Below are 14,855 nucleotides of genomic sequence, written 5' to 3' on the forward strand. Positions count from 1 at the left end.
GATTTTTTTTTTTTTTTCTTAATTTCTCTTCAGTTCCTATGGTTTTCTTTTAGTGTTAGAAAACACTACAATGTGTTTCATTTTACTTTTGCAAAATTCATTTGGTGTTTAGTAAACATGTATAATCATGAGAGAAATGGAAAGTAGTTGTATGTATTAAATTTATTTTGGTTTCTGTTTTTTCAAGTCATACATGTGTGAAGTATATTTTTTTATGATATTGAAGTAATATAAGTTAATACTCTCCAGAACATTAAAAGAAGAAAAAAATCCTGTCATGAATCATTGAAAGCTGAAACAAAATGTGTTATGTACTTCCTGTGAATCTAAATTTGCCTTTTCTCTGTGTGTTAAGTATTTCTAACAGGTTGCTAAGCTGAGTTTTCAGTGGTAATCTGGCTGTAGAGTCTAGTGATTGGTTTTGGGCAGATAACTGCTGTTGCAACTTTCAAAATGAAATGCAGGTACCTTGCAAAACATCCTGGATAATTACATGATTTGGTCCTTAAGACATTCTGCAAATGTCTCCTCTTTGTCATTTAAAAAAGAAGAAGAAAAAAGATTCAAAATTCCTATTTTTGATAGCAATTGCAAAGCGTGCCATTTTAACACCTCTTCACCCGGGGGCTTACTACCTTTGGCTGGGGAGATTAACAAAATGCTACAAAAATGAGTAAAATATGCACAAAACAGACCATTTTTATGTAATTTTAATGTTTGCAGTTACCTCATACACCGTACATTCCAAAATGAAAATTTGTTATACTATACATACTACCAGACATATCACTTTACAATGTTCGTTATGGGAAAAATGTATAATCATAGATATGTATCTAAAGTGTATCTGTATAGTCATGATATCTACAAAGGATCCATGCACAATAAAAGATTTATAATTCTTTGTCCTGCTTCAAGTTTGTACATGTGAGTGTTTGATTACCTATTTGTGCACAACATGACTTTGGCAGCACTTGTTTCTGAACGACTGGCTTGTGTTTGAGGGAGGGAAAGAGCACCTCAACACCCTTCTTTATATCTCCTGATGGTTATAAAAATTTGATCAGTAAAGAACTGCTGCTTCTCTGGTGGTAAGGGTGAAAATCTAAATTTCAATGCTGTTCTAGCCACATTCAAAAAAGAAGCAGAATTATGGGAAAAGCTATAAGGGACTATATTTAGATTGCTATACCCTCCTTAGTGGCTGAATAGTGTAGTGGTTAATATATTCACTGGTTAGAGGCCTGGATGACACACCAATCCCTAGGAGGGTTGCATCAGAAAGGACAAAAAGAAAAAAGCCCAAACAAACCTGGATCCATCCACTGTAGCAACACCTTGTGAGTGAGCGATCAGTCGAAATAACAGTTCAGACTCCTCCTTTTGCCTTGAACTGCCTGAATTCTTAGTGGCATCGATCCAACAAAATGCTGGAAACAATCCTCGTGAGATTTTGGCCCATTCTAACATCATCACACAGTTGGTGCAGATTTGTTGGATCTCCTATTTCAATGCATCCCAAAGGAGCTTTATTAAATTGGGGTCTGGTGACTGTGAGGCAATTTGAGTACACTAACTCCTTTTCACATTCACAAAACCAGATTCGGGTTGTTTGAGGTTTGTGACATGGCACATTGTCTCTGTGGAAACAGCCATTAGAAGATTACAGCTACACTGTGGTTATAAAGAAAAGGGTGTGCTCATCAGTGAACCTCTGGTGGGCTGTGGCATTTAAAAGATTCTCACTTGGCACTAAGGAACTCAAAATATGCCACGAAAACATTCCCCACACCATAGCACAAATTCTGACCTGAATGTTGCAGCAGAAACTAAAACGTCACCATTCGATGTTTTTCTAGCCTTTTATCGTCCAGCTTTGTGAGTCTTTGTAAATTGTAGCTTTTCTATTCTTAGCTGCTGTAGCCCATCTCCTTCAAGATGTGACACGCTGTGCATTCAGGGATGTTTTTCTGCATACTTTAGCTGTAGTAAGTGATTATTTGACTTACTGTGGCCTTCCTGTCAGCTAGAAGCAGTCTGGCCATTCTCCTCTGACCTCTGACAAGGCATTTTGCCCAGAGAGCTGCAACTCACTGCTTATACCCTCTTCTCTTTCTTTTATCATCCTCTGTAAACCCCAGACGTAATTGTGTGAGAAAATTCCAGTAGACCAGCAGTTTTTAAAATACAGACCAGCTCATCTGGCGCCAACAATAATGCCACATTTCAACCACTAAAATCACATTTCTCCCCTATTCAGATACTCAGTTTGAACTTTAGCACCTCAGTGCCAAAATGCATTGAGATTGTGGCATGTGATTGGCTGATTAGATGTTAACATCTCTAATGAAATGGTTGGCGACGGTATTTACAGCTAAATATAAAAACAGAAAATATTAAAAAGATTAAAAGATTACAAGTTTATTAACATTCTTCAACGTCCTGATTTTTTTTATGTTTATAATTCTATCGTATAAAACATCATAAAATATAATAATAGGGACACTGAAGCTCAGTGTAGTGTGTGAAGTTGTGGACATGGGGGACTTTTTGTTCTCTGCACAAACCTACCTAAACAATACAACTAAAAATGGCGTAATTAATGAAGGCGAAAGCGTGCTTACTCATCTCGGTTGCCGCATTGTGGACAACATTGGCTGCTGTTGAAAGATGGATTGGAAACCCTTTCAAAACAAGCAAACGAGGCCTCCCTGTGACAGCGCAAACAATGATAGAGGAGAGAGCTTCACACTGACCCTTTCTTAGGTCCGACTGGTTCATCTGGTCATGGGCCAGCTCAGTGTAAACACACAAATACACCCTTGTGTCAGTGTGTCTCTTTTCTGAAAGGTTCGTCGAGTTGTAATGGATGTGGTGGCTGTGAACCAACAGAGCGAAGCAGCGTTGGGATAAATGTTAGCTTGGAAGAAATATCAGAAAACCGGTGTTTCAGGAAGTGAAAGTACCCCTCTGCTCTCATGTCTGCAATTAACTTCTGGAATGTAATTTTCCACAAGAATCAGGACAGTTCAATTCACATAGAGGTAGCAGTTTTCTAATATTCATACTTATCAGCACTCTCCAAAGCCTTGAAACGGTCTCTAAACCTTATGGATTAGTGGGACGTGGAGTCAAGAACTGAGGTCAATACCCTCTGGAGGTCACCCCAAGTTAAACTTTTGATTCTTCTATTAAAAATCCTAACTAAGCAGAAAAGTCAAAGAAGAAAAACCCTTCGCTGTCCCTTCTTCACCTTCGTTGTTGAAGTTTAAGGTTTGTTAGAACAAGCCTGAGATGATACCTAACTCAGAGAAAGATGGGGCTGGTGGACAGCGGAGCAGATAAAGAACATATTTTTCAGTCACTACTTCCAAACAGCTCAGCAAACGCACACTGACTGTCGCATGAATCATTGAATTAAGAGCAATTTTTATATGTTTATGTCTTGTGGGTTTATGTTCAATCCAGAATAATATCATCCTCCGTCTTTTGCCTTTTACCATCATCTGTCCTGTTGTCATTTGATTATAAAGATTACCCAGGCACACACACACAAACAACAGACACCCATGCTGTTACTCCTGGACTCCTGAGGGTGCTGTGGAGGAGGAGCTCCTTTCTTCATCTCTCACAGCTCAACCAGTTATTGAGCACCAGGACAGGCTCTGCCACTTCAATGCAAACCTCCTGCCACCGCTGCTCTCCTTCGGCTCACACAGAACCACAACAGGGACTGCAAAAAGTTTCAACTTTGAAAGATCTCTCCATTTGCGAGGTAACAGCACCAGCAAAAATCTATTTTACACCATTAAGTTTCCTTTTAAGGTTTAATGCATCGTACTAGTTGGTTTGCATGACTTACTATAACCTGCAGTGCTTTATTTATTATGTTGTTTTGCGTAAATCTTGTATTTATTTTTGTTAGAGTTTAGTTTTATATTTTTCATTGACATGTGGTGCAATGCTTGAAATCAGTCTGCATTTTCATTACCATCAAGTGTCGTTGTGGCATTTTTATTATGTGCAGTGAGTTTATTTATGATTTATCCAAATTCAGTATTCATATTATGTCTGCAGTAATGAAAAGTCTACGGCATTTGGTTTGGTTCTTTAATATGTCATTTTTGTCTTGTCAGTGGGTCCCTGAAACCAGATTTTTGATCTTTACTGTGCCAGCACCTAATGAAATTGGCATGCCCTGGTCAAGACCTCATGCTGGTGGAGCAGAGGACATGGACAACATAGATGACCACCACTACGAGGGTTCCCTGTTCCCCACCTCCACCCTCATCCCTGTCACTGTCATCTGCATCCTTATTTTCATTGTCGGGGTGACAGGCAATACCATGACCATCCTCATCATCCAGCGCTTCAAGGACATGAAGACTACCACCAACCTCTATCTATCCAGCATGGCAGTTTCTGACCTCATCATCTTCCTGTGCCTGCCATTTGATCTGTACCGCCTGTGGAAGTATGTGCCCTGGCTTTTTGGGGAAGTCGTGTGCCGCTTATATCACTACATCTTTGAGGGCTGCACTTCGGCCACGATCCTTCACATCACGGCACTGAGCGTCGAACGCTATCTGGCCATCAGCTTCCCCCTCCGAAGCAAGGCGGTGGTGACCAGACGCAGGGTCCAGTACATCATCTTTGCCCTGTGGGGTTTCGCCTTGGTCTCTGCAGCTCCCACGCTCTTCTTGGTAGGGGTCGAGTATGACAACGAAACACACCCAGATTACAACACGGGGCAGTGCAAGCACACCAACTACGCCATCATCTCGGGAAAGCTGCACATCATGCTCTGGGTGTCCACCACATACTTTTTCTGCCCAATGCTCTGCCTCATCTTTCTCTACGGCTCCATCGGGTGCAAGTTATGGAAGAGCAAAAATGACCTGCAAGGCCCCTGTGCACTGGCCCGAGAGAGGCCACACAGACAAACAGTCAAGATCCTGGGTGAGTAAGAACATTTGCATCAATGCAGAAAGTATATATCTCTGGTATGCTGAATCCCAGCAGAGCACGCACATTTTTACAGGTTCTAAAAGTGTCACATTTTGTACATCAGAGAGATTTTTAAGAATTAGACAGCCACCTGTTCCAGCACTGTGACTCAGTCTCACATTTGCCATCTGCAGATAAACGTTTAAATAATAATTATCACTGATTTCGCACAAAACGGTGGCATTTAATGTATTCCATGATCTTCATATTCTGCTTTATCTGCAATAGTATATAAAGGTGTTTGAATTTCAATTACGAAACATGTAAAAATCATTGTCTAGAGCCAACAACAGGGCAAAACAGCCTGAAGTAACTGTCTCCAAATCATTTAAAAACACCTAAATTCATTTAAATGAGACCAGCTCCTTAACTTTTTGTTGATTTTACAGCTGATTACAGGAGGAGGGAGCTGCTCTTTTTTCCAAATTCAGTGTAACCTTTCAGGACAGACAAGAAAACAAAAAAAAACCCAACACTTTTTTCAGGAAGGCATCAGTTTATATCATCAGTCTCCCTTTTTATTGCTGCTGAGGCCAAACAGCAGACACATTGGACAAGTCTGAATTCAGGTTTTCTCCTTTCCTGCACTGCCTTTGCCACAGCATTTGCCGCACATGTCGGTGAACTGATTTAAAAGCCAGTAGTTTCACCTTAAAAATATATCATTTGCTCTTGTTTTACTTCTGTCTTGATCAATAAAAAGCTGGTTCCATGTGTGCTGCTGTTGATACCAGCTGGTTAATTACTCTATTTTGTCTGGAGCTAATCACGTCCTGCCACTGCAAATATATTTGCTTTAATTTGCAGTTCTGGTAGACTGTGCAGGAAACTGTTTTACAGTTAAAGACCCGGGCCAGGCCTGTCCACATTAACTAAATGTTTAATCATGGTGTATGTATTAGGATATAAATGCTGTTCATTAGCTGAGCATACACTGTGCAGAGCTCACGTCATCAAACACAATGCCATTTGTATCCACTGAATCCCAAATTGGACTGTCACCATGAGGGACCTGCATGAATCAGCCTTATTGGAAAATTCCATGCAAGGTTTTTTTTTTCATTTTTTAACATCTCAGGAGTCTCACACTAAATCTACAATTAATGTCTTACATTTATGGATAACTGTCATTGTTAATTTAGGAATATTTAGGCCGATGTGAGCTACATCCGCTTCTATTTTTATTATTGAACAAACAATCACGGTCTTCACAGAAATTGCTCCACCATTACAAGTTTATAGTAATTTATTCTGCAGGGGCTTCGTGATCAATACTGGTGACTCAGTGATTACCTCACCCACTGTTTCTGACTTTGCTCTTTGCTGGATGTGTGGCGTGTTTTCTTCTCGGCAAAGCTTTCTGCTGCATATGCGCTCTAATTGGCCTGCTTACGTAAAAATGTGACTTCATTGTCGGAGCCAATTACAGTCTCCAGTCACTTCAGGGAAGAAGGAGAGAAGCTCTTTTGATTTAGCTGTAATTGCCGCTGGTCATTAACAAATGTCAAGGGTAAGCGTAGACCACAGATCTGAGAATATTTAAAGATCCCGAAAACCAATTTTCTTAATCAGCTTCTCGTTATAAATGAGCTCAACATGAACACAATTTAATTACTCCAAGTAAGTTGGATGCTTTTTTTGCCACACGAGTTTTCTATATTTGTATGTACTATTTCTATTTTGGTCTTCTGAAAAAAAGGCTTTGCTGTAACACGTCAGATATATCAGTGCACCAATCTGAAATGATTGCTGCCATTCATAAAATCTGATCCAACTACTCCCACACAATGAAGCAGAGTAGCTGAGTGTTATGAGAATTTTACTATTTTTAGAACTAAAGATGGGTTTTTTTTCCCCTTTTCCAATCACATATTTAAGTTTTGCTCATTCATTCACAAATATTCAAGGAGTTTATTCATACCTGCTAATATCTTCATGTCTCTTGTGTATTGGGCAGGAATCAGAAAACAAACGGAGGCATATCTGTAAAAATAATTAACTAATAAACACTGAAACTCTCTACCCACCCGGATACCAAAACAGATAATGTGCCAGTGTGCTTTTTTATTGCCTTATTTTTTACTAAAGAAACACTGGATGCATATCTAAAGCAATGTTTTACAACACTCGTCTGGAACGCTCGGTTATGTGCTGAGACTTATGGAGACCCATAATGCTTCAGTAATGTTATGGCAAATCTTATCTGCAGGCAGTCATTAACGCTTGCCTGCGTATTAACCTCATCATCAGGACAAAACAGGAAGTTAGACAGCTGTATATAAATTAGTGTAAAATAAATCAGTATAACATCAACAAAATGTTTTTAACTGGTTTTTAAAGGAGTCCACAGTCAGCTAAAAATAACTGTAATAGGAGACAGTTCCTTAGTGCCAGCGATACCTGTCTGCTTATATAACTTTTATGAAACTAATTTATCCCTCCAAACTTTCTCTCTCAGTGGTGGTGGTGCTGGCCTTCATCATCTGCTGGCTGCCGTACCACATCGGCAGAAACCTTTTCGCCCAGGTGGACGACTACGAAACAGCCATGCTGAGCCAGAACTTCAACATGGCCTCCATGGTTCTCTGCTACCTTAGCGCCTCCATCGACCCCGTCGTCTATAACCTGATGTCTCGGAAGTACAGGGCCGCGGCCAAGCGGCTCTTCCTGCTGCACCAGCGGCCCAGGCAAACCCGCGGTGGCCAGAGACAGCTCTGCGTAATAGATCACATCTCCACCCTGAATGAAAGCCTTACAGGGGTCTGAGAGGAGTCAACACATAATGAGCACTCACAAGCTTGTTTGACTTCACTGCCAGGGGGGAATCTGCAGGTCTCTTTAAAGTTCAGGGGGTTAGGAGTCGAGAAGGCTTGTAGAGGAGAAATGCTCTGTTTTTTTTCCATGGTGGAGGCAGGGGGTGACAGGGCTGAGCGCTCCGCTGCGCTTCAATGCAAAAATCACATTTCTTACTTCTCAATGACATTCTGTTCACGGACACACGATGATGATGTTCTGCCATGTCGCATTATCATTTTTGTCAATTTACAGTCCATTTGCAGTCTTCCTGCCTTAGTCATACGCCCCTCATGCAGAAGTATTTACCTCTGCATTGTGCGCTGCTACACGTTTTTCTAGCTCTTTATTACACACATCATTTCAGCTCACAAGTACCGAGTAATCTCTCTTTGTTAATGACCAATGAAGGTTGCCACATCTGAATGTTCATGTGAAATTTTTAATTGTAGCTAACTATAGTCTGCTGTAAGATTTGTTTAATCAATGGTGAGTAACTGTTATCTTAATAAAAAAACAACAACAAAAAACAACAAAAACACAAAAAATGAAACCTATTAGCTGAGGGCTATTAGATGAGCAGATCTGACATTGTGTATGGAGTGTGTGTGTGTGTGTGTTAATGGAGCATACATTCGATAAAAGCAGATTAGTATGAAAATGGGGCACTTGCTGTCTGTGTGTGTGATACCACCTGAGTCTTGAGGCTTTGGGTCTGTGTACGTGCCGGTCATCACATGTAAGATGACGTGGCTATTATATTAAATGGACCCTGAGTTAGATTTACACTGGCAGGCAATGTCCCCACATCACCATATTCAAAGTAATGGCTGCTCTAAGTGCATTTCAAAGAGGAAAAAAGATATTAGGTTGTCAGCAGTAGCGGAGCTTATTGCTTTTATTGCTTCCACTTGCATAATCTTGGCACATTGTACAATTCTTCTTGGGGTTTTGGATTAGAAATGGCACACTTTTGTACCTCATACTCTGTGGAAAGAAAGGTAATGTCAAAGTTATATATTTCAACCTGAACAATGTCTTAAGCATAAAATAAACCCATTTTTATTCTTAGCTCTGTCTATCATACATCTTGTTCTCTAAAAGGAACTGTCATGATTTTGCCTATGAATCATCGGCCCTCGGTTTGTACAAATACAAAGAGACAGTCGCTGTGGGCTGACTCATCCCCATGACACTTTTTTTTTCAGAGAACCATTCATCTTTTAACCAGAGGAGCTGAAGCTGAACGACCTTATATCGCACAGACCATCGTGCCATCACCTGGGGAAAGATCAACAAGAGGCGCAGCTCCTCTGTCGGTTATTTTCTTTACTGATAATGAAGAGAGTAGATGTGAGTGGTTTGTTTGGAGCTGTCAACACCTCCCTGTGGTGTTCTTTACACCGCCTCAAATCACTCACAGACATATACAATTTCTTTGTTCTGATTCCACTTTTAAGGCTGCGATGTCTACTTCATCAGCAAACCTCGAACATTGTGCAAATATGTAAGTAGGGATTTGTCTGAATGGTTAATACAGAATAATACCTGACATTTCATCTTTAAGTAGAAATTAGATCATATGCTCTAATGGGGTGATATGGTACTATGAGGTCATTAAGATAAGATGGGGCCTGATTATTCAAGACCTTGTATGTGAGGAGGATCAGGATTTTAAAATTGATTCTGGACTTAACACGGAGCCAATATAGGAGAAATATGCTCTCTCTTTCTAGTCCCTGTCAGTACTCTTGCTGTAGCATTTTGGATCAGCTGATGGCTTTTCAGGGGGTTTTTAGGGCATCCTGGTAATAACGAATTACAGCAGCCTAAATGCATTTTTCTGTCTCAAATGGTAAAAGGTAAGGACCAGTAATTTAACAGAACACTCAAGTATATTTTAAACATCTATTTTCAATTTAGAATGACAAATTAAGCTATCATCTATATCTTTGGACTGTCAGAGGAAACCAGAGCAACCCCTGATGAAAGGTAAAACTCGATGTTGCATGCTGTAAGGGGAATCTGCCTCATTTGTAATTTGCAATTTCATGATACCAGTGACAGACAGCATTTAAGGTAGTTTCCACCAGAAGGGGGAGCCAGAATATACTGCTCTTCAGACAGACAGTGTGTGAAAGCTATATGCAATTTCCAGCAATTTCCTGAGATTTAGATGGTTCTAAACTACATAAACAATGTTGTTTGAGTTAAGGGCTCCTGGTTTCCACCTTCGCCCTGTAAGAAATCTTTATCAGCTTCCCTTTTTACCTCATTTCCACAAATTATCAGCAATGCATTCACTTCCTGTTTGGCTCCCTATGCCTACTGACCTTTGCAGGAAAGCTGTGCAAAAATGGAGATTATTTAGGAGCAGGGTCTGCAGGACTAGTCTTTCCACAAAGCCTGCAGGGGCTCATTATCTTTCCTTCTGGCTTTCTTCCTAGGTAGACTGCTCTCTAATGCCATCTCTTTTTCTCCATGCACCTCCCCAAAGAGAAAGCTTTTGCCACCCCAAGCTGGCTGTGAGGTCAATCATCTGTACCCAAAAAATGTTCTCTCTGAAAGCTGCTATAATGGAGAGCCGAGGGAATTTGGTGACCAACAGTATTTGGGGGTGTTAGTCATTTTATCTTGTGTGAACATAAAAGCCTGAAATGGCTCGGGTAATTCAACCATTCACAATCATGTTTTGCTGCCATGACGAGCCAGACGGGTGGCAGTGCTACCCTCGTGCTCTTGTTGTCACAGCTGGGTGACAGTAACACAACAAACACAAATACGACTTTCCCTTTTACAAACCACCAAGCACTCCCACGACGCTTTAATGACAGTGATAACGAACCTTAATTTACTAATCACCTCATCTTCTAAAGCCTTTTGTAAACAGCCACCACTGTGTAATGAGCCATGTTCCATACAGAAGAGTCAATACTCTCCTTCTTTCTACAAATTAGGGTAGTTTCCTGCAATTTAGAGGCTGCAATTTTATAGACTTATGGACTTGATGTCTATTTAAGTGTCTAAAAAGTATTCAACATTTGGTCAACTGAGAGACTTTAGAGCATGGGTGTGAAATATGCCAGAAAATCTAATTCAGCCCACTTTATGGTGCTGCAAAATAGTATCATTTACTTTAACAAACTGCACTGATGTTCCTGGGGCTCAGGGGTTAATGTGGGATTTAGCAGGTGTGATAACCTTAAGATCAGACGGAGCCGTGCAATGTAAGGAAAATAATTATTTAGGAATAAGTCACATACCAGTTTGCTTTGTGAGCTCCAGTAGATTTTTGTGTACATGCTGTGATCAGCTGACCTGTGCTGCTACTCTGACATTTGTGGCTTTAACTAATTAAACAAAATAAAAAAATAGGCCAATATATCAACTATTTCCACCCCCTACACTACTATAAAACTCATATAAAAAGTAGAATTAAGAGGGTGAATCTAATCAGCATCATCTCCTTAAATATAAAGAGATGTCTCCTGCCACCCTTGATGTAACCTAATAATAGCACACTAGATGTAAGTAGTCAAACATAATGCAGTACTTTAAACTCAATCACAATATAGCAAACTAACCAGCCTGTACTAAACTGCACAGCATTTTCATGCAACCTCTGAATTTCTTGTTTTACAAGACATATTGCAAAAACAGTCTGCAACGCATCAGATTCAGTATCTTATTTAAAAATTCGAAGCTGACTCAGAACATTACACGCAAGACTCCTTTACTAAGCATTATTTATCTTTGAAAATAATTTCTCAACTTCCTCTCTTGCTGATTTTTGAGCTGTATGAAAAGTTGCATTAGAAATTAGTTAAAAAAGGTGTAATGTCTAAACAACTACAGATGCTCCTCTTCTGGAGTTAGTTAGATGTTTCAATACTGTGATTGCAACTTGCACTATATCTGGACTATGAACGCATCAAGAGGAGGGGAAGGAAAAGGGATATGCTGAGGATTTGAGTGGTCAAAAAGTGATTGCTGATATTTGTATGTGCTCTTTATGATCTCTTAACATCCTTGTTTAGATTGGTAAATAGCGCATAGACAAAATGAGTTTACAAAGGGGTTATTTTTAAAATAAAGTGAAGTGCTATATAAAGATTTAAAATATCATGTCATGCTTGACCTTTGATTTTCAAGGCCAAAATATTGATCTGAAGGTCAAAGTGATAGTAATGCTATATAGAGCTATTTTATGCCATTGTTTGTTTTGACAATACGCAGGCATATAGGAAATTATATATGTGGATTCTAAATATCACATTATTTTATTGTGACTTTGTTATGTACATTACAGTAACCAGTTCTAATAACAATGAAATGAATGCTGCAAATGTACCATCTCTACATAAATAAGAACTAATAAAATTATTGTACTCAAAGTGATGTCATGCATATTGAAATAGAGTTTCAACAATGCAAATAACAAAAGCCAAACGTGTGAACGAAAACCCAATGAATGTAATACTGTTCCCTTAAAAAGTAGATACTGCCTAAAGAGTGAGCTGCCTCGGTGGAGGTTAGTGTGCTCGGAGTGCTTATTACTCTTTTTGTAAATATAAACAATACCATAACTAATTATGGAAAACTTCTATATATCCCTTGTGCATGATAGTGATGCAGGGACAAGATAAATGATGTTACAGGCTTGTGGGACGAGTTTTGTACAGGCTATAGTGTCACATTACACAGCTTATACGCAACGCATAAATATAAGAAACATTTTCATGTTTATTGTTTAACAATACATGGTTTTAAAAGTACAAATAAAATAATAACTTTAAATAAACTTTCATTTATTTTTCAATTGTTCCATTCTTCTTTATGTCTTTACAGTTAATTTAGAAAGCTCTGCACACCTGAATCAATGACAGATGCATAATTCTAACAATTCTACAACTCGTCAAACTGGATTTTGACTATTTGACAGCTGAACATAAAGATATATCTAAACTCTAAAACCATCTATCCATTACACTTCACAAAAACAGAATGAGTGACAATGGCCATGAGTTTCATATCATGTATCAAATTTTGCATGGCCAAAAAAAAGCGCGAAATTACCATAAAGCATTTACAGTTCAACAGTGTGAACCCTTTGAGTGACTGACCTGTCTTCATTCAGGCCACAGACAGGATAGTAGAGTTACTTCTATATATTTTATAAGACTCCAAATGAGCCAACAGACTAAAAATGAAGTTACTAGATGTGAGTATCTGTGACTTACATTATAGAAAAAAGAAATGGTAATTCTTCGCATTGTCAAGAAAACACAAGATATGCAAACACGTTGAACGAATTACAAATGTCCACATTTAAAGCTAGAAATGACCCCCAAACACCACCCTTTTAATTAAAGATATTAAAATTTGTTTTCAAGTTTGTCACATTGTTCTAATTAGTTGTCAAGTTAACTTTTAGAGACCCTGCAGGATATTTACACCAAATGAAGCAACCATTAAATAGCAATGTGAAAAAGTGCATGTGGTTTAATGAGACATTTGTCAGGATACTGTGGGAGAACCACCTACAGCAAGGAACTGAACTCTACCCAAACATGTTTCTTATGCACAGCAAAAATACATACCACCCACCTGATTACCAGCGCAGCTTAACCACATCAAAATAAAGAAAAACAACACCACATCCGTGACAACGTTGTCTTCAAAATAAAGGCTTTAAATGGGTAATTCTCGCCAATAAAATAGTGCATGTACTCCATTTTCAAGAAAAAACTATATTTATGATCTAAAAGAGTAAATAAATAAGTTTACTCATTTGGCAGATAATCTGCTGCTGTTGTGACGTAAAGGATTGAAATGTACAGTTTGGCTGCCTTGTCACAGCAACTCTTAGCTGCCATGTGGCAAAAGCAAACGATTGTCCCCCAAGATTAAAGCTGTCGCCTTCTGGAACTAAATGGTAAGTTCATTTCTTTGAATAAAACATCTATTAGTATGTCCATAGCAAAATTTATTTTGGGATATCTGCTTCATTTGTAATAGCAGCTGCCCAGGCCCGGCCCTAACCAATCTGGCGCCCTAGGCAAGATTTTAGGTGGCGCCCCCCTACATCGGCAGTGTAGTGTATGTACTCATAAGAAACCGAATAGCTTTGTCTTTGACCTTTTTTTTTTTACTTAAAGAAAGCAAATTCACAATCAGAATAATTAACAAGATAAAAAAATATATGAATAAATAAATGAATACAAAAAATAAAAAATGAATATATGAAATACAATAAATTTTACATACATAAACACAATAAAACGTGTCAACAAGTTGGATAAAAGAAATTAAAAATACAATATAAATAAGGTAACAGGAACACCGCTTGATGCTGCTGCAAAACTGGTGGGTTGTGCTGCTGAGGTGGAGGCAACAGGAAGGCCGCTTGATGCTGCTGCATCATGGCTGGGTTGTGCTGCTGAAGTGGAGGCAGCAGCGGTAGATGTGGTAGATGGCCCAGGGGTGGGATTTAGAAACTTCAACAGTGCATCTGAAGAGAGGAGTATGTGACACCACTGAGTATTAAAGTCTAATAATAAAAACATATGATTCCAGGAATAAAATGAAATGATATAATATAAATGAAAAACCAAAGAGATATATGTATGATGTTAACTCTTATGCAAATTAGATTAGATTCAATTTATTGTCATCATTACAGTGAAATGCTGAATAGCAGAATGCAAAGTAACAGTATAATATCATATGAGAATGTTATGTTATGATTATCTTTGACCGAATCACAGCAGTGCTCATATTAAAAAACAGCATTCCCTCTCATGTGATATTGCTTAATTAACACTAATGATGTGCACTTTAACAACTAGGCTTACAACTATAATATATACAGGGGTGGAAAAGTGACCTGCAGGGTAAACGTTAGCTAACCAGAAGGCAATAACAATGTAAACAAAAAACACCTGCTTAAAAGATGAATACAAATGAGGAATGGTGGGAAAGGTGGGAGTACTGTAATTACCTAACGTTACATTATTATTTTCCATAACAATTTAGCCCCCTCCACAATATTAACT

At 38.8% G+C, this 14,855-nt stretch overlaps 1 protein-coding gene across 1 annotated transcript; it reads left to right on the forward strand.

Annotated features, from left to right (window-relative positions):
* Positions 1 to 4,193: 4,193 nt before the first annotated feature.
* Positions 4,194 to 7,773, forward strand: mlnr (motilin receptor). Its single transcript, XM_085370544.1, has 2 exons — positions 4,194 to 4,959; positions 7,466 to 7,773. The coding sequence occupies exons 1-2, from the start codon at positions 4,194 to 4,196 to the stop codon at positions 7,771 to 7,773; spliced, it is 1,074 nt and encodes a 357-aa protein (XP_085226670.1).
* Positions 7,774 to 14,855: the final 7,082 nt, after the last annotated feature.

Source organism: Diplotaxodon limnothrissa, linkage group LG14 (genome assembly GCF_057381915.1).
Source record: "Diplotaxodon limnothrissa isolate DT_005_m linkage group LG14, D_limnothrissa_male_GT1.1, whole genome shotgun sequence".
Taxonomy (NCBI): domain Eukaryota; kingdom Metazoa; phylum Chordata; class Actinopteri; order Cichliformes; family Cichlidae; genus Diplotaxodon; species Diplotaxodon limnothrissa.